We start from the raw sequence: 22,550 nt of genomic DNA, 5'->3' as shown, positions 1-22,550 counted from the left end.
CCAGCCTGGCATGGCCTGGGGAGTCCTCTGTGCCTTTTCCAGGGCGGTGCAGCCTGCGCACCTGCGTCTGTTGCAGGGGAAAATTCCTGCTGATTCAGGCTGCAGCCGATGCGTGGCCGTCCTGCCCCCTCTCTGAGGCGCCTGGTTGTGTGGAAGCCACAGTAAGAGTGTGCGCATCCCTAAATTCTGACAAACCCCTCCCGGGGGCAGGGGCTGTGGGCCGCTCTGCTCAGCTGCTTTCTCACGCCGCAGACACTGCAGAACTTCAAAGTTTAACTCGTTTACAGCAAATCTGCTGCTTTTGCATGTCCCAGAGTGTTTCCATGCACACTGGGATGGCGATTGTCACGCTCCCCTTGGGAGGCTCACAAATCAGAACATTAATTAAGAGGCTCTCCAAGAGAACACCAGTGTTCAGTTAACCCTGGATATTAGGAAAAACTTTTTCACTAGGAGGGTGGTGAAACACTGGAATGCGTTACCTAGGGAGGTGGTAGAATCTCCTTCCTTAGAGGTTTTTAAGGTCAGGCTTGACAAAGCCCTGGCTGGGATGATTTAACTGGGAATTGGTCCTGCTTTGAGCAGGGGGTTGGACTAGATGACCTTCTGGGGTCCCTTCCAACCCTGATATTCTATGATTCTATGATTCTATGAACCGTGGGGAGTCAGTACTGTCTCACTCTGCACCCCACGTAGGTATATCCAGGTGAAGTGTATCTGCCTACACAGCGCAGTGGTGTCACTCCAGGCTGGATCAGAGAGTTTCTGTATCCCCCGCAGGTCTGATGCCAGCTTGTATTGTGACGATGTCGACATTAGGTTCAGTAAAACGATGAATTCCTGCAAGGTCCTTCAGATCCGCTATGCAAGCGTGGAGCGGCTCTTAGAGAGGCTGACGGACCTGCGGTTCCTTAGCATCGACTTTCTCAACACGTTTCTGCATTCGTACCGGGTGTTCACCACGGCGGTGGTCGTTCTGGACAAACTCATCACTATCTACAAGAAACCCATCAGTGCAATTCCTGCCAGGTGAGGCTGCTCAGCCTCCTCTGTGCGTGAACCGGAGCCCTGACACCCAGGGGAAGTGGCCTGTGATCTGGGGGCTAGAGAAGGGGCTCTGAGGTTAGGACTCCTGGGTTTTATCCCTGGCTCCCTCAGTCCCTTGCTGGGTTATGCTGGGCAAGACATACATTCACTTGTGTCTCAGTTCCCTGTCTGTAAAATGCTCAGATGTCACCCGCCCGCCCACCCCATTATGAATTTCATTTGGCTGGAGTGTTGTTCTTTAAAGTTCCTTGATAATTTGAACACTACTGTTACTACTGCTCATATTGTAATGACACAACTTCCCCCATTTATCCACCGTGTTGCAAGAGTTAGCTACTTTTAGCTTTGGCTAAGCAATGACTTGGGAAAATAAGTCTACAGAAATCAAGGAGAAAGCAGAGTCTTTCAGAACAGTGAAAAGGGCTGGAACGAGGAATAAGAGGCAGAATTAGGAAGGGGAAGATTCGGGCTGAATAGTGGGTCACGCGAGCCCCTCCTGCTGCCTGCCTTCTTGGGGATGGCCCAAGGTCCCCCCCACCTCCTGCCCGCTTGAGACCAGCCCGAGGCCCCCCTACCTCCTGCATGCAGGGCTGGCCCAAGATCCCCTGCCACCAGCCCGAGACGCTCTCCCAAGCCCTCCCTCCCACTCAGGGCTGGCGTTGCTGCTTGCCCCCTCCCCCTCACATGTTCCTCTGCACTCCACTAGGGGTCGCACCCCACTAAGGGTTGCACCTCGCTTTTTTGGCTGATCATCAGTTGACAAGAGCAAAAGGGACAAATGCCCAGTTTTGCCAAAAAAGTCAGGACAGCCAGGACAGGGCTTAAAAAAGGGACTGTCCCAGCCAAAACAGGACCTATGGTCACCCTAGCTTTAAAGCAGGATGAATGGGAATCCGCTTTTGTTTCAACGCAGGTCACTGGAGCTCTTGTTTGCAAGCAGCCAGAACACCAAACTGCTTTACGGCGAGCCGCCCAAATCTCCAAGAGCAAATCGGAAATTCTCATCCCCTCCCCCGCTGTCCATCACCAAGTCATCCTCTCCGAGCCGAAGACGGAAGCTGTCCTTAAACATCCCCATCATCACGGGAGGGAAGGCTCTGGACCTGGCTGCACTGAGTTGCTCCTCCAATGGCTATGCAAGCATGTACTCTTCCATGTCACCCTTTAGTAAGACCACTCTTGATATAAACAAACTTTACGTGTCCAGTAACTACCCCAATAAAATACCTGATGAAGGTGAAACTGCATCTGAAAAACAAGAGGAGACTCCTCCGAACAAGCCAGGTAAGTCACTGTTAGTTCACAGGCTGGTGAGAGGTTCTCAGGCAAACAGTGGGGATCTGAGCAGAGGGAGGCAGTAGCAACGGGCCCAGTTTTTTCTTGCAAGAGAAGAGTGTGTGGCATTTGTAGGCTTTAGCAGGAATGTATAATTCACATGCAAGAGGCCATGAAACTTACCCCAGCCTGCGGGGACCATGCGGCAATCCAACCAACCTAACGTGGGGAAGAAAATGTCTGTAGGTGGCTGAACACACACATTAGTGCCTGGCTGTGGAGAAGTGAGGTCAGGGCACCCAGAGCAACAGCTGAGGCGTGTGAGTCAGGCGACATGGAGAGGCCAGGACACATGGAGACCCCCATAAGGTGCTGAAGGAAGAGAGCCTGAGCCAGGTGGGAACACAGCTGTCTTACCACAAACGGAAGGTGAACTGTCCTGGCTGCTGGCTGCCGGCAGCCCCAGCTGACATCAAAACACAGACCTATAAATGCCAGAAAGACAGAGCAGGAGAAAGGAAGGGGAGGCCAAACCTGGCCAAGTGTAACTGTAACCCTGGCTCACAGCACAATCCGTGGGGAGGGACACTCTGAGCCGGGCAAACTGACCAGCCCCTCAAACTGCTCAGTGCCAGGGATTTGGGATTAAACACCCACCCGACATTAGCCAGGTCTCCTGCCAGGTACAGCTCTAAGGATCTGACCAGAGCCTGTCGGATCAAGGACCGGGAAGAGCATATTAACTTGGCAGGCCTGGCACCGTTTCTCTCCATCTGATTGACAAAGTCACAGTTATTTGCACCTGCAGTTTGTGGGTGAAAGAGCAAAGGGCAGCTTTAAAAAATCTCTCCCTTTGTGTCCAAGCGGCGCCAGTAGGGAGCCAATCCTGCAGATACCACTCAGAACTGGCCTGTCCTTCGCCAAATCCAGGCTCCCACCCCTTTGCGCCAGCCCAGTTGCATGGTGCAAGTGAGGGCAGAGATGGGAACTTGGCCTGGCTAAGGAGTGCAGGGTCAGCTACTACCAGTACGTTGAATTAAATGAGGCTCATGTCAGACTGCTGCTGGGAGAAGCATGTCACAAGCCACGATTCAGACATGTTCCCAAACCGTCCCAACTTGTCCTGTTGGGAACACAGTGTTACTGGTGTGTGCCGTGGTTTATCACAGGTCAGTGAAAATTCCTGGTTTGACGTTGCCAGCATCTCCCTGGAAGTTATCAAAGACAAAGAGCCTGATCCCCGGTTGGTGTAAATCAGCTTAACACCTCTGACTTCTGTGGAGCTACACCCATTGTAGGAACGATGGGGACAGATTGGAGAAAGTCCAGAGAAGAGCAACAAAAACAATGAAAAGTCTAGAAAATATGACATATGAGGGAAGATTGAAACAATGGGGTTTGTTCAGTCTGGAGAAGAGACGACTAAGAGGGGACATGAAAGTTTTCAAGTACATAAAAAGTTGCTATAAGGAGGAGGGAGAGAAATTATTCCCCTTAACCTCCGAGGACAGGACAAGAAGCAATGGGCTTAAATTGCATTAAGGGAGGTTTAGGTTGGACATTAGGAAAAACTTCCTAACTGTCAGGGTGGTTAAACACTGGAATAAATTGCCCAGGGAGGTTGTGGAATCTCCATCATTGGGGATTTTTAAGAGCAGGTTGGACAAACCCCTGTCAGGGATGGTCTAGACAATACTTAGTCCTGCCACATGTGCTGGGGACTGGACTAGATGACCTCTCAAAGTCCCTTCCAGTCCTATGATTCTAGGATTTACACTAGCTAAGAATCTGGCCTCAAAAGTCTAGAAAACGTTGTTTGAAAGGGAAATGCTAAGAAAGAGATGGACAGATCTATAACTAGTTACTCCCAATTAACACATGCGCCTCCTAGAATCTGCCCCATTTTCACTTGGTATTCACTTGGGTTGTGAACACCACTAGGCCCCCTGCTGTCCTGAGGGCACTCTCATTTGTACGCACACACCTCAGCTTGTGTGTGGAAATGTTATCATTTGAGTGTACAAAGTGCACTCTGACCTTGGTTCATGAACTGTACCCACTGGTGATTGGATACACACAGTTAGAGGCCCTGAGCCAGGCAGAAGACCAAAGGCCCATGTGGTGACATTCTGAGATGGCATGGGATGTGCAAGTGGGGTAGGATAGGCATCATGGAACCCCACTTCCCATTGACAGGTTTCAGAGTAACAGCCGTGTTAGTCTGTATTCGCAAAAAGAAAAGGAGTACTTGTGGCACCTTAGAGACTAACCAATTTATTAGAGCATAAGCTTTCGTGAGCTACAGCTCACTTCCTCAGATGCATATCGTGGAAACTGCAGCAGGCTTTATATATACACAGAGAATATGAAACAATACCTATTCCCACCCCACTGTCCTGCTGGTAATAGCTTATCTAAAGTGATCATCAGGTGGGCCATTTCCAGCACAAATCCAGGTTTTCTCACCCTCCACCCCCACACACAAATTCACTCTCCTGCTGGTGATAGCCCATCCAAAGTGACAACTCTTTACACAATGTGCATGACAATCAAGCTGGGCTATTTCCTGCACAAATCCAGGTTTTCTCACATCCCCCCCACCCCCATACACACACAAACTCACTCTCCTGCTGGCTATTACCAGCAGGACAGTGGGGTGGGAATAGGTATTGTTTCATATTCTCTGTGTATATATAAAGCCTGCTGCAGTTTCCACGATATGCATCTGAGGAAGTGAGCTGTAGCTCACGAAAGCTTATGCTCTAATAAATTGGTTAGTCTCTAAGGTGCCACAAGTCCTCCTTTTCTTTTTTCCACTTCCCATTATACGTAGTGATTTGGCCTGAAGCGTTCAGTGGATGACCAGTATAAATTCCCCGCGTTACACCATTAACCATCTATTCCATCCCAGTGACCTTACACCTACGTTTAATTTGCACTAGGCTGTTGTGTTGCTCAGCAGTTCTGTTACCATGTTCACCACCAATAAACAGAGCCTCCATCTTCTGAGCCCGACGCAGACATTTCAGCGTAGAACTTCCAAACCCCGGGAACACCGTCAGCTGAAGTTATTTACATGCCGTGTGGCAACTAAAAGCTGAATAACTTTCTGAGCTGTGTAAAGGCTTGTGGGTTACCCAGGTCAGACAGTGACCAGTTTAATTGTGCAAAACATTTTAGAATTCAGGACCAAAGAAAAACCAAAAATAATTCTCAGGCAACAGAACTTTGGTGCTTTTGATTCTCGTGTGTCCAGTGCTGAATAAAGCAGGGTAACGAGTCCCTTTTGGACTGTAGAGAGATTTGAAGGCGCTAAAACGTGCCTGGTTCACACCGGCTTCCAAACCTTGTTTTGCTGCAGTATCGACAGTTACAAGTGGGGAATCTGAACCAGCTCCTTGTTTCCTCCAGGTTCCGAGGTATCAGTTCGGGAGGAGTCAGACACTGATCCAAACCAGAGTGATGAAGCAGAAACGGAGACCTCGCCAACGAAATCTCCAACTACTCCTAAAGCCGTCAAATGCAAAAATTCATCAGGTAACGTGTGCAGAAAGTCATCTAGCACCTGGGATATTTGCACCACTACGTTTAGGATCTTTAGACCTGATTCTCCTCTCAGCTCTGCTGGAGTAAATCAGGAGAAGTTCCATTGAAGTCAGTGGAAATACACTGGTGTAAAACTGGTGTACATGGGAAGAGAAGCAGGACCTTTCTCTTGATTTTTTTTTTTCCTACAAGAATGGTGAAGGGCAGAGTTTTGTCTAGTTGCACCTGTGTCCTGCAGATGTTTCACTCTGGCCCAGTGGATGAGTACCTTCCTCCAGGGCTGCAATGCATTCTGCAGTGAATGTTCCTGTGATGATGTGAGCTCTGGGGTGACGCTAGGAGCCACGCTCTTTGAGTGTCTTGTCAGAAATAGTTCTCTTCTCCTTTCTGAGGGTGTTAGCAACCTGAGCAACAACTGGAGTGTGTTAGCCAGAGCCCCTTTGTGAAGCCATTCAGCCTGGGCTCTGAACTGCAAGGCCTAAGAATCAGTGCTGCATCATCGTTTAGGTCTGCCTCAAACTTCTATGCTGTGCTAGGTGTCCCAGGGAGGAAACTAGGCCTGCATCCCATAAAGGGGTTAGGGCGTGTGTAGAGATTTGTGAGATAATAGACTGTGCACACAAGAAATAAGTATTGCATAGCTTTGTGGGGCAATGCCTAGAGAACATGAAAGCATTCTGTACGTTTTAACCCCCATTCTGTGGGATTGAACAGAGAACTCTGTCGTTCAGTGAGACGTTTGATAAAGCCTAGGGGGAGGATAGACTCCTCTCGTAAACTCTCCCGTGGTAGATGTTTTGAATTTCTGTAGAACACTCTTGGTTTATGCCCTGCTAAAGCTGAGAAGGTGGCAGTTGGGCTACGAATTCTGGGGATGCTGCTCATGCGTTTCCAAGGGCAACATTCTGTCCCATGGGGAAATGGGTAAACGAACGGGTAAAGCTGAGGAGACGACCTTTAACTTCTGTGCCTGACCTAGTTCTCCCGCTTCCTTTTCTAGATTTCTCATTGTTTTCTTATAACAATGGAGTCGTTATGACGTCTTGCCGGGAGCTTGACAATAACCGCAGTGCCCTGTCAGCTGCTTCCGCTTTTGCGATTGCGACTGCTGGAGCCAACGAAGGCACCCCGACCAAGGAGAAATATAGAAGGATGTCGTTAGCAAGTGCAGGTGAGGATGCACTTGGGAGAACAATGCTCTGTAGCTTGGGGCAGGTTGCAGTTCTCCCACGAGAAACGTGAGCTACACAGCTATGGAGTATGGGACAAAGAGTTTATTTATAGGGCGACCATCACCGCTGTATCTGGTTACTGTTCCCTCAAATAAATGCAGCATCATCCCATATTATTCAATAGGATGCTTCCCTTAAAAAAAATAGACTAAGGACAAAGGACAACCCACTGCATATTAGATCATGCTGCAGCAGAGAGCATGTGGCCAGGTGTAGTCGGCTGGCCCTCAGCTTGGGCTTAAGCCGTGGTAGCTTTGAGTCTCTTGCCCCTGGGTGCCCAACATGAGCCCCCACTTGTGGGCAATCTCATTGTTCTCGGCGGGAGTTCCCCTCACTCCTCGAGTCCTTTTCAGAGCTCGATTGACAGTCCCCTTCTCGTTAGCCTCTAGGAGCGCTTCCCCGCCCCACCCCCGCAGCCCCCCAGGGCCTTCGCTTGTATGCATCTTGTCAAATCCGACTGCCTCAAACAGGGGGCTGAAGGGAAAGGTTAGCAACTGCCTCAGGCTGAGCTCGCCTTGTTCCTGGGCACTAGCCTTCCCTGTCCCTGGGAAAACTCCCCACCCCCTTCTGCGGCCAGTCTCACCCATTTAAACGCCACTTCTCCAGGTGGAGCACGTTCTGCAGGGGCACCTGAGTACAGGAATGCTCGTTAGCCTTTCCACTGCAGGGATGGGGGGTGCCCCACCACACCAGGGGACCAGCAGCTCAAACATGGCTACTCACCTGTGCGGTAGCTGGGCACAGTGGGAAGGATGGACTCTGAGAGAAAGGGATCCCAGAGGATTTAGCCCTGTGCAGGTGATGATCAGTGTATTGTATTGCACCCATCCATTTGCACATGCGAATGCCGAGTCTCCATTTGCATGTGCAGTTTTGTTTGCGCACCCAAATCCAAGTGCTTGAATGCACACAGCTCTCTCGTGTGCCCGCCAGAGCCTCTGCCTACAAACAGGGTTAGTTCTCAGAGTTTCCCTTTAAATGTAAGGGATTAACTGGCCATTCGGGCTGTTCCACATGATTTCTGTTAAATTGTTAATATTTTTAAAAAAGAACAGGAGGACTTGTGGCACCTTAGAGACTAACAAATGTATTTGAGCATAAGCTTTCATGAGCTACAGCCCACTTCATCAGATGCATGCAGTGGAAAATACAAGTGGGGAGATTTATATACACAGAGAACATGAAACAATGGGTGTTACCATACACACGTAGCTCACGAAAGCTTATGCTCAAATAAATTGGTTTGTCTCTAAGGTGCCCCAAGTCCTCCTGTTCTTTTTGCGGATACCGACTAACACGGCTGCTCCTCTGAAACTTAATATTTGAAGTAATTCCTAAAATAATTGTATATGTGCTAAGTTCTTTGCAATGATTTTAGGCTTTCCCCCTGACCAAAGGAATGGGGACAAAGAGTTCGTGATAAGGAGAGCTGCAACCAACAGAGTGCTCAATGTTCTGCGCCACTGGGTCTCCAAACACTCGCAGGTACTTGTTAGCCCTGGGACAAAGGGATGGTTGCGCGTCTCTATGGCTGTGTTAGGCGGAGGCTGCACTGAGGCAATAGGATGAGATTTTACTGAACAATACTGGGACAATGAGCAGTCCTGTTGATTACGGTGAAATTCACCCAGTGCAGAGGGCTCTGTACACCCCTTAATAGGCCTTGGGGGTGCTCTCTGCTTGGGGGTGAATGCCACTGTACGCTTATTGGCTGAGCATGTTGGCCATCAGCTGGAAGAACTGCCTTTCCCTGTGTTTGTATAATTTGCACAAGGAGAGAAAAGCTCCGAGCTGCTGAAGAGGGGAGGCTGAGGAATCTGCAGATGCAAAACAGAACAGTCACTGATGTTACAGCAACGTAGCATGTACTGAGCATCCAAACCAACAGAACCCTCATTGTTTGTCCAACCCGGGTACCAAAATACAAGGCTGGGTCATAACAGTGGGTTGGGTTTTGTGTGCAAGAGGAAGGGGTTGCAGGAGGAGGTTAGTAAAACGTGTTCAGGATTGAAATGGCCTGAGGGCTGCTCAGCTCCCTGGGGCACCATTCCCCTTTCTCTCTCCTGCCTCTCAGCGCTGGCATTGCTTTTGGTGCTATGTGGAGCCACAGGAGCACCGCAGTTTATTAACAGTCGTGCCCCAAACTCTGCTCTGTCCAGATGCCGTTCATGCAAATGCAGAGACCAAAGTGGGTGCAGGGCCCTCCCTTTTCAATTCCTCTCTTGAAGATCTTCTGCGGCACAAACAGATTGTAACTGACAAGAGGACAAGCTGTTTTTCTTCCTTAGGAGGAGCAGACAGCATGTTCTGTCTCTTCTTGCAGGCAGAGATACCATAATCTCTGCCTGCAATTAATCGCGGAGAGGTTTATAAAGGGAAATAAGACAGTGAACCTGCTTGTAATGTACTATAATCTGAATAAAATGCGTGAAACCCTTTAACTGTACATGCTTTTGGCAGGACTTTGAAACCAATGATGAACTAAAATGTAAAGTGATCAGCTTTCTGGAAGAAGTTATCCATGATCCTGAGCTCCTGACCCAGGAGAGAAAAGCAGCAGCCAACATTATAAGGTAAAGGCTTATTAGTGGGAATGCATGTTTTCCCAGAGCATTATGCTGTTGTTAGCAGCTACCACCTGCTTTCACCCAGGATGGAGGGGGAGTAACATGTTCTTTGAGCAGTTTTACCAGTAATTAGATTATACGATTCGGGAAGCAAACATCAAAGATGAGCCAGATTCTCTGTTCAGTGACACTGCTGTAAGAGCGGCAAGTTACTCCCTGCCCAGACTGAGTTTGTATATTTAGATTTTTACAAGCTCCAATGAAAGAGCACAACCCCTCCAGGGCCCTGGGCGCCGGTCAATACTCCATGAACAACATACTAAACAAACACATCCTTCAGTCCCCCCCAGTTGAATCAGATAACCCAGCATAAATCACCCACCCCTCCCCGCCCATGATATCCAGAGTCCCACACCACTTCTGCCAGCCCCGCCCAACACCCAGCTCCCCACAGGTGAGGGAGAGAAGGTGGGACTGATGACCCGCTCTGAGGGCTGGTAGAGCCCTGAGGAAGGAGAGAGTTCCAAAGGTCAGCAGCAGGAGTAAGTGTCACGACTGGGGCTTGGGTGGTCACCCCAAGTGGTCAGAGTCAGGCTCAGAGCCAGAGTCAGAGCGTCAAGCCAAGAGTCGGAGACGGGGGCAGGAACCAGGTGAGGCGGCAGGGTCCAAGGTAGCAGCCAGCCAGGAATTCGCCCAGTTGGACAGAACTTCCTGTGCCTCCTTCTGGCTTAAATATGGCAGCTGGCTCAATCGGGGCCGGGCGCTCCTCCGATCAGGACGCCTGTGGGCGGTGCTTCTGGTGGGGCCAGAGTTCCATTGGCCACTCAGCCCACTAGTTACTAACCAGCCCCCGGACGGTGGCTGTGCAGGCTGCTTGGGGACCCGCAGACCCGGGTTCAAGACCCAGGGATCCTCGCAGTAAAACCTGTTGGCCAGTCCTGCAAACAGTCACTGCAGCACGGTGAGTTATCCCTGCGGGGAGGCCTGCTGACTGCAGTGACACCCTGCGCAGGAGGAGCTGTCCGCGCCGGAGTACCTGATGGCGGGATTGAGCCATGCCGTGGCCTCCTGGGCATGCCACGGGCTGCCCATTCCCTACACACACACTACCTCTTCTCTTACCTTGCAGTGAAGAGAAGTGGGGGGGGGGTTGAGATGTGCTGCTGTCTCAGTACACAGGGCTACGGCTCATGCTTACCCTTCTCTGCACCAGGGACAGTCTCCTATCGCCCTGGATCTGGAAAGCAGCAGCCCGGCATGCCTCGCTTCCCTGCGCACGAGCACCTGCAGGCCCAAAGCCTTAGCTAGAAAACTCGTGGGGCTGGGAGCCAGGCACACGGTTCCCATTCTCCAGGGCTGTCGCTGTTTGGCATGTGCTTTGTGCGCATGAGCGGGCCTGTCCGTATGGTGCGCTACTGAGCAAAGGCAGCGTGCGGATCTGCCTCCGTTCAGTCATTGTCCGACTGACATTAGGATGGCGCTGCCTGTGTGCAGGAACGCATTTGTTACACTGATCCTCTGCCCACTCAGCATGTGGCATTCCCACCGAAGTCAACAGGAGGCACTGGGGTGGAATAGCCATGTAGACCGGTGGGAAAGAGAAACAGACCCACCACTTCACACAGGACGGTATTGGCTCACACCTTTTCAGTGTGCGGGGCTAAGTCTGCAGACCCCTACTGACCCCAGTGGGAGTTGGACTCACAGGGATCTGAGGTCACAGTTTGGCGCATTAACTTTTTCTTTTTAAATAAGTAAAATGACAAATCTGACTCCACAGAAGCAGCTTCTTCCATACTCCTAAAAGTTTACTCTATCAAAATATCCACGGAATGAAACTCTAAATGTAAAGCTGTGTTCTAGACCCGCGGCTCTCAGTCTTTCTGGACTACTGTATTACTGGACTACTCTCAGGAGGCTGATTTGTCTTGCGTACCCCGAGTTTCACCTCACTCAAAAACTGCTTGCTTACAAAATCAGAGGTAAAAATACAGAAGTGTCCCAGCCACTGTTACTGAACAATGGCTGACTTTCTCCTTTCTACCAGGGAGCTTTAAAATTAATCAATTGGAATAGAAATATGGTACTTCTATGTCAGTGTATAGTATATAGAGCAGTATAACCAAGTCCTTGTCTGTATGAAACTGTAGTTTTTTACTGACTTGGGTAGTGCTTTTTATGTAGCCTGTTGTAAAACTAGGCAAATATCTAGATGAGTTGATGTACCCCTGGAAGACCTCTGCATACCCCCAGAGCCAAGAAATGTATACAACCTGTTGTTCTTTCAGCTAAAGTAACACTGCCTTTCTATTGCATAGAACTTTGACTCAGGAAGATCCAGGAGACAATCAGATAACACTGGAGGAGATCATACAGATGGTAAACAATTTTCTCCCCTCACTTCTTTTAATTATCATCAGGTTGATAGAGTGAATTACTAATATTCTGCTGTGAGGCACCCAGTCAGTTTTCGCATAGCCTAGATGTATGGTAGCATGATTGGCTGGTAACCCCTTCCAGCCGTGCTTTATTTGGACTGCTCAATTTGTCACATAACCCTGTCCCTTTGTAATTGTCAACAGAGATTATTTTCTTTAGGCTCTTTTATAAGGTGCAGCTCTCCGTTACCCTGTGAATCATCTGGTGCTAAAGCTGGGTAAATAATGCACAAAATGTCTAGAGAATTTATGCTTGCATGTTTTTGTGTGCCTGTACTTGGCCCTTTGTGTTAGCTTCCAGCTAGTCATGAACATTACTAGTCACGTTTCACTAGCATGCACTCATGGAAAGCAGATTTCAATGTCCCATGTGCAAGTATTTTCAACGATGAATTTTAAATTCACACACACAATTACCTCTAGTGGAAGGGCTCTTGTGCTCATCCAATCTGGGACAGAAACTATCTAACCAATCAAAATTAAGAAATACAGCTAATTGTAATTGAGAGTAAAACAAATTAAAAACCTATTCCTAGCACAGATTAAAATAATGAAAACACATGAAAAGTTAGCCTGCTCTCAGGCAAAAAAAGTCAAATTTCATCCAGTAAATCATTCATTGTGAATTATTGACATAACTCTATCCAGTGTGATACAGCTGACCACTGTCTCCCCTAGAGCCACCGAAAGGTAATGCACACTTTCAGCATAGTGCATGGGGAGCTGGTCACACAACTCTCCATGTCTGCAGAATTTGTGTACAGGTTTCACCAGGAACTGGATTGAAATAACAAACCCCCGTACATCAGGGTTTCAGTTCACCAAAGGGTGGCTTTTCCCTTGTGCTGGTAAATCCCCAGACACATGTAACATGTATTGATATCTGAGTGCTTGTTCTGACTGCATCCAGTTCAGTATTGCCAGCCCCAAACCTTCAGAAATCCTGAGACAGGTCCCAAATGTCATGAGATGAGCTTTCAGGAGATTTACCGAAATAATAAACGTTGTTGTCTTTTTATTTGCCTTCTGGCTTCTGGTTCCTTAGGGTTCATTCACTTCACGTTTTCAAGCTTTTCTCTACAATCATGAGGGCTAGAAACTTACTTTAAAAATACCAAACAATGTGGAGATTCTTGTGCAGTCTCTCGATCCCAGCAGCTGGGATTTTAGGAATAACACCAAGCACTGCGAGACTCACAGGGAACTCCTAAGAATTGGCAGCACTGTGTTCTGGATGTTAAACATGCCCATGTGCACTCAGTCATTTGGGCGTGTTCTGATTTGAGGTTTCATTTCACCCTAATCATGAACTTTGAGACCAGGTCTGGGTCTGGGTGTTATTCAGGGTTCTGGTTTCGGCACATCTTGAGTGTTCACCTAATTTTTGTCCCTTGCAGCATTTCCACATTTTGTCCCTACTGGAGAATCAAAGGGTTAGAAGGGACCATGGGGTCATCTAATCTAGCCCCTGTCAAGATGCAGGATTTGTTGTTTCTAACCCATCCCAGAGAGGTGGCTCCAGATGTCTCCTTTTGCAAACCTCCAGTGAAGGAGCTTCCACAACCTCCCCGAGCATCTGTTCCATTGTCCCACCGCTCTTACAGTGAGGGAGGTTTTCCTGAGGTTGGATCTAAACCTGCTCTGCTGTAGTTTGAACCCACTGCCTCTTGTCCCGCCCTCTGTGGCAAGAGAGAACAAATTTCTCCATCTCTTTCATGGCAGCCTTTCAAGTATCTGAAGACTGCGATCCTGTCTCCCCTTAAGCTCCTCTTTTCCAGACCGAACATACCCAGTTCCTTCAGCCTTTGCTCGTATGGCTGCATTCCTTCCCTTTGTCATCTTTGTCGCTCATCTCGGGATCCTTTCCACATCCTTTCTGTACATTGGTGACCGATGCTGGACACAGTTCTCCAGCTGAGGCCTAACCAGTGACAAGCAGAGCGGAACTATCTCCTCCCGTGACTTGCATGCTCTGTACCTCTGTCAATGCAACCTCAAATTGCATTGGCTTTTTTGCAACAGCATCGCATTGCTGACTCATGTTGAGGTTGTGATCCACCCCAACTCCCAGATCCTTCTCAGACGTGCTGCTGCCAGGCCAGTTCTCCCCCACTCTGGAATTGTGCATTTGGTTTTTCTTCCCAAAGTGGAGCATCTCACATTGGTCCTTGTTGAATGTCGTTGTGTTGTCAAAAGCCCAGGTCTCCAATTGATCCGGATCCCTCTGAATTTTAGCTCTGTTCTCCAAAGTGTTGGCAACCCTCTCCCCAGCTTTGTGTCACCTGCAGACTTCATCAGCGTGCTCTCTAGTCCTCCGTCCAGGGCATTAATAAAGATCCTAAATCACACCGGGCCCAGAACTGATCCCTGTGGAACCCCACTGGAGACCTCCCTCCAACCTGACCTCATTCCATTCCTAGTCACTCTTTGTCTGTGGTTGTTTAACCAACGATGTGTCCGCTTAATGGTAGTTCTGCTGAGCCCACATTTCTCCAGCTTACTTGTCACAATGTCTTGTGGGACTGTGTCAAAAGCCTGGCTGAAGTCCAGGTATATTATGTCCACCGCATTCCCGCTATCACCAATCCAGTTACCCTGTCAAAGTTGGAAATCAAGCTGGTTTGGACGATTTGTTCTTGGTAAATCCATGCTGGCTACGAGTGATTGCGCCTTCATCCTCCAGATATTCGCAAACTGAATGTTTTATACATTGCTCTGATACATGGGTGGCCAAACTTTTTGGCCCAAGGGCCACATCTGCAAACAGAAATTGTATGGCGGGCCATGAACGCTCACAGAATTGGGGTTGGGGTGTGGGAGGGGGTGAGGGCTCTGGTTGGGGGTGCAGGCTTCGGTCTGGGGCCAGAAAGGAGTTCAGGGTGTGGGACAGGCTCCAGGCTGGGGCAGTGGGTTGGGGTACGGGAAGTGGTGCAGGCTCCGCTGGGGCTGTGGGCTCTGGGGTGGGGCTGGGGGGCTGGGGATGAGAGGTTTGGGGTGCAGGAGGTGCTCCGGATTGGGATCGAGGGGTTTGGAGGGGGATCAGAGCTGGGGCAGGGGGTTGGGGCATGGGGAGAGGCTCGGGGGTGCAGTCTCCCAGCAGCACTTACCTCAAGCGGCTCCTGGAAGCAGCGGCATGTCCCTTCTCCGACTCCTATGCAGAGGCGCAGCAAGTCGGCTCTGCACACTGCCCCGTCTGCAGGCACCGCCCCTGCAGCTCTCATTAGAGCGGGGCCATGCTTCCGGGGAGCTGCATGGACCGGCCCCTGATGCTGCGCCCAGGCTGGAGGGCCAGAGAGGGGCAAGCCCCAGACCCTGCTCCTCAGCAGGAGCTCAAGGGCTGGCTTCAAACAGCTCACAGGCCGGATCCGGCCCAGGGGCCGTAGTTTGCCCATCCCTGCTCTAATAGCTTCCCAGGTATCAAAGTCGTTAAAGTTTCTGTTTATCTGGCCGCGTAAAGTATTTGCTGTAGCCTCCATTTGGATAGTCTGGCCCCACTTTGGCTGGCATGGGACCTGCCGATAGGCCCCCTTGACTCTGTGGGCACTAGAGATATAGTCACAAAGAAAATCCACTTGGACATTTTCTTCCTGGAACCCATTTGTACAGAACAATTCCCTTTGGCCAGCAACAGACTTTAACTAGCCTCTTGACTCCCGTTCCACCTGGCTGGCTTTTAGCTGCTGCTGTCAATGAGGCTGGAGTTAGTTGCTCAGCAGAGCCAAGCCATATTTTACTTGAGCAGCCTAGGAGATTGCTAGCACACTCCAGTGCTTCTGCTAGGGAGGGAACCCGGGTCTAATTCAGCTCGTGTTCGAGGACGTCTCTCCCCGTCCCCCTCCCCATGATGTCTTCTTGCACAGGGAATGTCAGACACCGTTCTGAATTCTCTTTCTTTGCTGGAGTCCTTGGTTTCTGGACAGTAGCTGGGAGAGTCTGTTCCCGTTCGGAGGACAAAAAGCTCTATCAAAATCCACTTTAAAAAACAAATCAGAGAAGGGAGAAGCAGCCTTGCATTTCATACCCCCTGCATGTGCAGGCCATGCCACTTCACAGCTAAGCCCATTGCCATGACTGATCAAGGTATACCACTTCCCCCCAGGAGCTAGACAAGTGCCCCTTATGCTTCGCATTGCAGATACTCACAGGACTGAGGCCAGGACTAGAAGTGCTGAAGCAGCAAAGTATGCCTGGCTGTTAATTCCTTGAACAGAGCTGAGATACTCTTCAGATCAAAGACCGTATTAACATTGCATGGCACACTGTGCAGGGTACAACAATGCAAGCATTTCCTTTGGCAGACATTCTTCTGTAGGAGGATGGGCTGTGGGCATAGGGCAGGCACCCACTGGCATGCTGGGGAACTGTATGGGGTCTGTGTCGCACGTGGGAGCGACCAGGAGGAATTGCAGCAAAGCCATCCAGAATCCCTCCAGGGGAGCACATGCCAGAGCAGGGGCCCCACCATGTTTTCAGGGAATGCACTGTGCTCTCCGCTCCACATCCGGCCAGTTTGAGGGAACGGGGGGACATGGCTTGGCCTTGCCTTATGCTGCCTGCACCCTTTCAGGCAGCTAATGCCCATGAAGGTGTGAGCTGAGGGCACAGACTATTTGCCCCAGGGAGATTCAGGCCAGCAGCCATACAGAGGACAAGAGCAGGGGCGTGAGTGCCTTGCACCCCACACAGGGGCACTGCCTTGGGGTCCCTGAGAGTAGCCAGGGGAGCAGCAATCACCAGTTTAGAAATTCCTTATCATGGCACTTCTCTTAGGTGGAGGCCCAGTCAGGCACTGACCATGTCTCTAGCCCTGGATTGCTCCTGGCACAATCTGTTCCTAACTTCCTTACGGCCTTGACAGTTCAAGGTACCCAGTCTGCCAGATCCCCTCTTGCCGGCTGCTGGGAGGATAGAAAATCTGCTTGTTTTCTGGGGAGAGGGAAGCTGTGGTGGTCTATGTTTTCCTGGCAGGCCCCCCAGGTTGCTAGGAGCATGTGCCTCAGCCGGCTACTGATCTCCCTGGCCTTGGATTAAAAGGGGACAACAGGTCTGAGGAGGCAGCGTTCAGGCCTGGCTCTGGATTAGGCTTAGGTAGGGGACATGGTTCAAACTGTGAAGTCTTGTGACCAGTCGTGGTGACATTTTGGAGCCAATTGCTAGACTCTCACTGTTTGGAGATGGCAGCCATTTTATCCCAAACCAGAGTCGGAAGATAGGCACTCGCACTCTTAGCGCCACCGCAGAACCAGACCCAGAGAGGTGGGTTTGCTCCCCCGGGACTCAAATCTGAACCTTGTCCCCTAAAACGTGCAGGGGTGGGGATATGAAATTCCAGTTTTGGCTCATCTCAAGTTTTAATGCTCTGGGCTGAATTCTCCGCTAAATTCACTGGTGCAGTCATCTACAATTGCTTTGCTTGGTGGAGGCAGCGGGGAATTTTTGTGCTCGTTAGAAATTATCCCATTGGCTCTATACAACCTGGAACTAGTATTTTTAAGCCCAAGCAGTAGGCTCTCTATAGATCACTTGGTAAACTGGGTGCCAGTGAACAATATGCATTTCAACATGACAGATGTAAAGCCCTACATCTAGGGACAAAGAACGTAGGCCACACTTACAGGATGGGGGACTCTGTCCTGGGAAGCAGGGACTCTGAACAAGATTTGGGGGTTGTAGTGGATAATCAGCTGAGCATGAGCTCCCGGTGTGATGCTGTGGCCTAAAGGGCTAATGTAGTCCTGGGATGAATAAACAGGAGAGTATCGAGGAGGAGCAGACAGGTTATTTTCCCTCTGTTTGGCACTGGTGCGACCGCTGCTGGAATCCCCTGTCCAGTTTTGGTGCCCACAATTCCAGAAGGACGTTGATAAATTGGAGAGGGGTCCGAGAAGAGCCATGAGAATGATTAAAGGATTAAAAACCTGCCTTGTAGCGATAGACTCAGGGAGCTCCATCTACTCAGGTTTTCGAAGAGAAGAGCAAGGCCTGGGTTGATCCAAGTCAGTAAGTACCTGATAACAAGGATGTCGGGTGAAAAGCCAGCCTGTCACAGGAATTAATGCTCCTTGATTTGTTACATTTTAACATTTAAATTATTTAAATGTAAACGTTGATTACTTGTATAGTATCACACGGAAGCAGACGATTCCTTAATTAACCTGAGCAGATTCTCAGACATTTGTAAAGTCACCCCGTCACAAATCCATCTGTGTAGGATGGGTTTCGCTTCAGAGCCCAATCCTGCTTCTGTTGAAGCCAATGGCAAAATTCCTATTGACCTTAATGGACACAGGACCAGGGCTTTGTTTTCGGGCCACATTCGACAGTCTATCCCTGCTCATGACAGCACTCAGGTACGTGCTTAGTCAAGCTGGTGGATTTAAGCATGTGTTTACCTGCTCTGCTGGCCTGGGGCCTTGGTGTCACCAGCCTAGCAACAGCAAAGAAGTTTGGCCTGGAAAGTCCTGGTGCTGATCCGAATGTGGGTAGATCAGACAAGAAAACAACCTGACTCAGAGACTCCGTGTTCACATCCGCACAGATCGTTTGAGCCTCAAAGAAAACCAACTTCCAGGACATTATGGACACAACTGGGCTCCTCTTCCTCTCTCTTTGCTACCTAAGCTTGTCGGTGTCGTTCACGGAACAGCTGCTACTGCATACTCATGACCCTGTAGAAAGATCTGTGGCTCAGGGCACCACGGACAGGGTATGGTTGCTGGTAACTGGCTGTGTCTACACTATATCATGGATAGCGCCGCCGCCGCACTGACGCACCTGGGCCGCGGCCGCACCTCTGGTGAAGACGCTCTACGCTGACGGGAGAGAGCCCTCCCGTCGGCTGAATCACTGCTCCCTCCCCCAGGGGGCGCTCTCCTGCCGGCATAGCGCTGTCCACACCGGCGCTTAGGTCAGTGCAACTCCCGGCGCTCGGGGGGCGGATTATTCAAATGACTTCTTATTACTGATTGGTTGATTATTACTTCAAGTTATACCAAAGTGATTTGTAATGTAGATGTAGCCTCGGAGTGTGGTGGTGGACCCCTCGCCCATATTGGTGGGCAGTTACTCACACACGGAGTCCCATTAAGAGAATGGAAATACTTGTGTGAGTCACTGGCCAGTGTGTGTAAGGGGATCACAGTGTGGCCTTCAAATGATGCTTGCTGCATAAGCTGCATTCTTATTTGTTTCTGGCTAAGATAGCAGGGCTGTAACACTTTGGGGAGACTCTTGTATTGGATCTGACATTCGTTTTATTTCAGTGCACAGATTGCAAATGATTCTTAATATATTCTTAACTAAATCATCCAGTAAAACACATGTTGACTCTTTAATTTAGGCAGAGGGAGTCAAAGCAGAACCCTTTGAAAATCACTCCGCTTTGGAAATAGCAGAACAGCTGACATTGTTGGATCACCTGGTCTTCAAGAAGATCCCATATGAGTAAGTACTGACCGTTCTCTGGCATTACACTTTGTCGCCTCTCCCAGCCGGACGGTTGCTGGTTGCGATGATCAGGTCTACAGCACGATGATACAGGCAGGATCCGCCTGCAGCGTAGCAAAGCCTTGTACGGACTCCAGGACTGTTTCTAAACGCCCCTCGCTAGGGGCAGGGGAAGTAGCAGTGTTGGGGATGTGCCTGCGAGGTGGGTGGCCTAGGCAGATGAACACGCTCCCCTGCTGGCATCACGAAGGCAAAGCCTTGTCCTTCCCTAAGCGGGGCTCTCCCGTGGCTTTTCCAACCAGACCCCCACCCTGTACGTGCCCGCTGCTGTCAGCACAGCTCTGCCCTCTGTAAACTGGCTTCCCGTCTCCACCACCAGATGCTGAAATGGGGAGTGAAGCAGTGAGTTTCCCATGAGCCAGCCCTGCCTCACCCGTCCCGGGGCTCAGGGTAGCCATGGAGCCGGTGGCACTTCTCCCGGTTTACCTGCGTATGCTACTAGGACACGGCCTGTGGTCCCCGCCCCTCTCAGAGTCACTGGTTTCTGGGCAGGCTGTGTCCCGGGCCAGCACCGATATCAAACCGGGCGCGGTTTGGCTGGTATCATTGTGCACGCACGGAGGGTGCCGTTTCGCAGAGCGCACTGCCCTGTCCCTGCCACCATCACCTTGCTCGTAGCGCTCGTGCGAGGTCGCACCGGTAGGGACAGTAGAGTTGCCAACTTTCTAATGGCACAAAACCGAACACCCCTGCCCCGCCCCTTCCCCTAGGCCCCGTCCAGGCCCCGCCCCTTTTCTGAGGCTCCGCCCCCACTCACTCCATCCCTCCTCCCTCTGTCCTTCTCTCCCCCCACCCTCGCTCACTCGCTCATTTTCACTGGGCTGGGGCAGGGGGTGAGGGCTCCGGCTGGGGATGCAGGCTCCATAGGCCAGAAATGAGGGGTTCGGGGTGCAGGAGGGGGCTGTGGGCTGGGGCAGGCCAGGGATGAGGGGTTTGGGGTACAGGAGGGGGCTGTGGGCTGGGGCAGGCCAGGGATGAGGGGTTTGGGGTACAGGAGGGGGCTACAAGCTGGGGGGTGGAGCCAAGGGGTTCAGAGTTTGGGACGCAGCTCTGGGCTGAGGCAGGGGGTTGGGGTGTGGGAGGGGGTACTGACTCTGGGCTGGGGGGTGCGGGCTCTGGGGTGGGGCCAAAAATGAGGGGTCCAGGGTGTGGGAGGGGGCTCCAGGCTATGGCAGGGGGTTGGAGTACAGGGGAGTGCGGGCTGTAGGGTCCAGGAGGGAGATTGGATATGAGAGGGGGCTTAAGGCTGGGACAGGGAGTTGGGGTACGGGAGGGGGCTCAGAAGGGGGTGGGGTAGGATGCAGGCTCTGGGAGGGAGTTTGGGTGCACAAGGGGGCTCAGGGCTGGGATGTGGTTGGGGTGCAGGAGGGGGTGCGGGCTCCGAGCGGTGCTTACTTCAGGGGGCTCCCCGGAAGCTGCAACATATCCTTCGGTGTAAGCAGAGGTGCAGCCAGGCAGCTCTGCGCGCTGCCTCCGCCCCCGCAGCTCCCATTGGCCGCGCTTCCTGGCCAATGGGCGCTGCGGAGCCGATGCTCAGAGCAGGGGCAGCGCGTGGAGCCCCGCTGACTGTGCCTCCGCCTAGGAGCTGAGGGACATGTCGCTGCTTCCAGGAGCTGTGCGGAGCCAGGTAAGAAGCCTTCCCACCCTGCCAACCGGACTGTTAATGGCCCAGTCAGCAGTGCTGACTGGAGCCGGTAGGGTCCCTTTTCGACTGGGTGTTCTGGTCAAAAGCTGGACACCTGGCAACCCTAAGGGGCAGCCCCAGAAGTCCTGTATTCTAGGGATGCATGCGTCAGTGGTTTCTGCAGAGTAGCAAGACAATAGCCCTTGTCTCTCAAGAGCCCAGCTCATGCGTGACAGCTGTGGCTCCTCTGGTCTTGGCAATTCATGTGTCAAAGTTTTCTGTTATGCGGCAAAGATGGGGGTGGAGAGAGGGAGGGAGGGAGGGAGGCCGCCTGATTCCTTCCCCCTTGCAGATGCAGGAAATTAACCTTCTTCTAACAGAGAATCCCTCCTCAGTGCTCCAGGGATGACTTAGAGCCAGGGGGTCTCAACCTCTTTCTTTCCAAGGCCCCCCCCAACATGCTATAAAACTCCATGGCCCCCCTAGGTCACAACAACTGGTTTTCTACGTATAAAAGCCAGGGCCGGCGTTAGGGGGTAGCAAGCCGGGCAACTGCCACCATGCTACAGGGGCCCCCACGAAGCTACATCAGCTTCAGCCCCGGGTAGCGGGACTCAGGGTCCCAGATGGCGGGGCTTCAACTTTCTGCTCTGGGCCCGTGAGTCTAACGCTGGCCCCGGACTCCTGGTTTAGAACCACTGACTTAGAGAACCCCAGTGTGTCTGGGGAGAACTTCCTTCCTAACCCTGCATGTGATGAGTTGTGAGAGAGTATCTCTGTCACCAAGCCTCTTCTATCATTTGTCCTGGGATACCGCTGAGGCTGACCATTGCCCAGTTTTTCTCTAAACGAAGGAAGGCAGCTTCTTCCTGTACATCCGGATGCTTCGTTCTGAAGGGTGAGAGCCCTCCTGGTGAGAACTCGTTCCCCAGGGTATTTCTTAGGCAGTGCAGGGTATGGGGAAGAGTCAGTGATCCAGGGAGATGCAATAGAATTGATCCTGGATTTTGTAATTTGCAGAGAGTTTTTTGGGCAAGGTTGGATGAAGCTTGAAAAGAATGAAAGGACTCCTTACATTATGAAGAATACTAAACACTTCAATGATGTAAGTACAGCGCAGGCAGGCAGGGATATCGTGGTGCAGGTGGTGTAGGAGGAGTCAAGGCTTGCGTTGCATACCCTACGTCTGAGATTTACTGACCCCATTTCTATGGTGATTTCCACAGTGGGAGACGAGGCTGAACGGAATCCCAGTACAATGTGCTGATCCAGTTCTCTTAGAATGGGCCAAACCAACCCCCAGACCCAACACAAG

General features: G+C 51.0%; 1 protein-coding gene across 1 annotated transcript in view; it reads left to right on the top strand.

Moving 5' to 3' along the window:
• Nucleotides 1–22,550, top strand: part of RASGRF1 (Ras protein specific guanine nucleotide releasing factor 1) — a 96,848-nt gene that overhangs the window by 57,233 nt on the left and 17,065 nt on the right. Inside the window, exons 14-22 of the mRNA XM_084641243.1 lie at nt 781–1,029; nt 1,961–2,331; nt 5,734–5,859; nt 6,869–7,039; nt 8,479–8,585; nt 9,561–9,673; nt 11,986–12,046; nt 19,445–19,548; nt 22,256–22,340. Of these exons, the coding sequence (XP_084497369.1) occupies nt 781–1,029; nt 1,961–2,331; nt 5,734–5,859; nt 6,869–7,039; nt 8,479–8,585; nt 9,561–9,673; nt 11,986–12,046; nt 19,445–19,548; nt 22,256–22,340 (1,387 nt within the window). The remainder of the gene's footprint in view (nt 1–780; nt 1,030–1,960; nt 2,332–5,733; nt 5,860–6,868; nt 7,040–8,478; nt 8,586–9,560; nt 9,674–11,985; nt 12,047–19,444; nt 19,549–22,255; nt 22,341–22,550) is intronic.

This window comes from Lepidochelys olivacea (assembly GCF_965140295.1).
Source record: "Lepidochelys olivacea isolate rLepOli2 genome assembly, chromosome: 10".
Classification (NCBI taxonomy): Eukaryota; Metazoa; Chordata; order Testudines; family Cheloniidae; genus Lepidochelys; species Lepidochelys olivacea.
The sequence above is the reverse complement of the archived record's forward strand: the minus strand, read 5'-3'. Positions and strand labels throughout refer to the sequence as shown.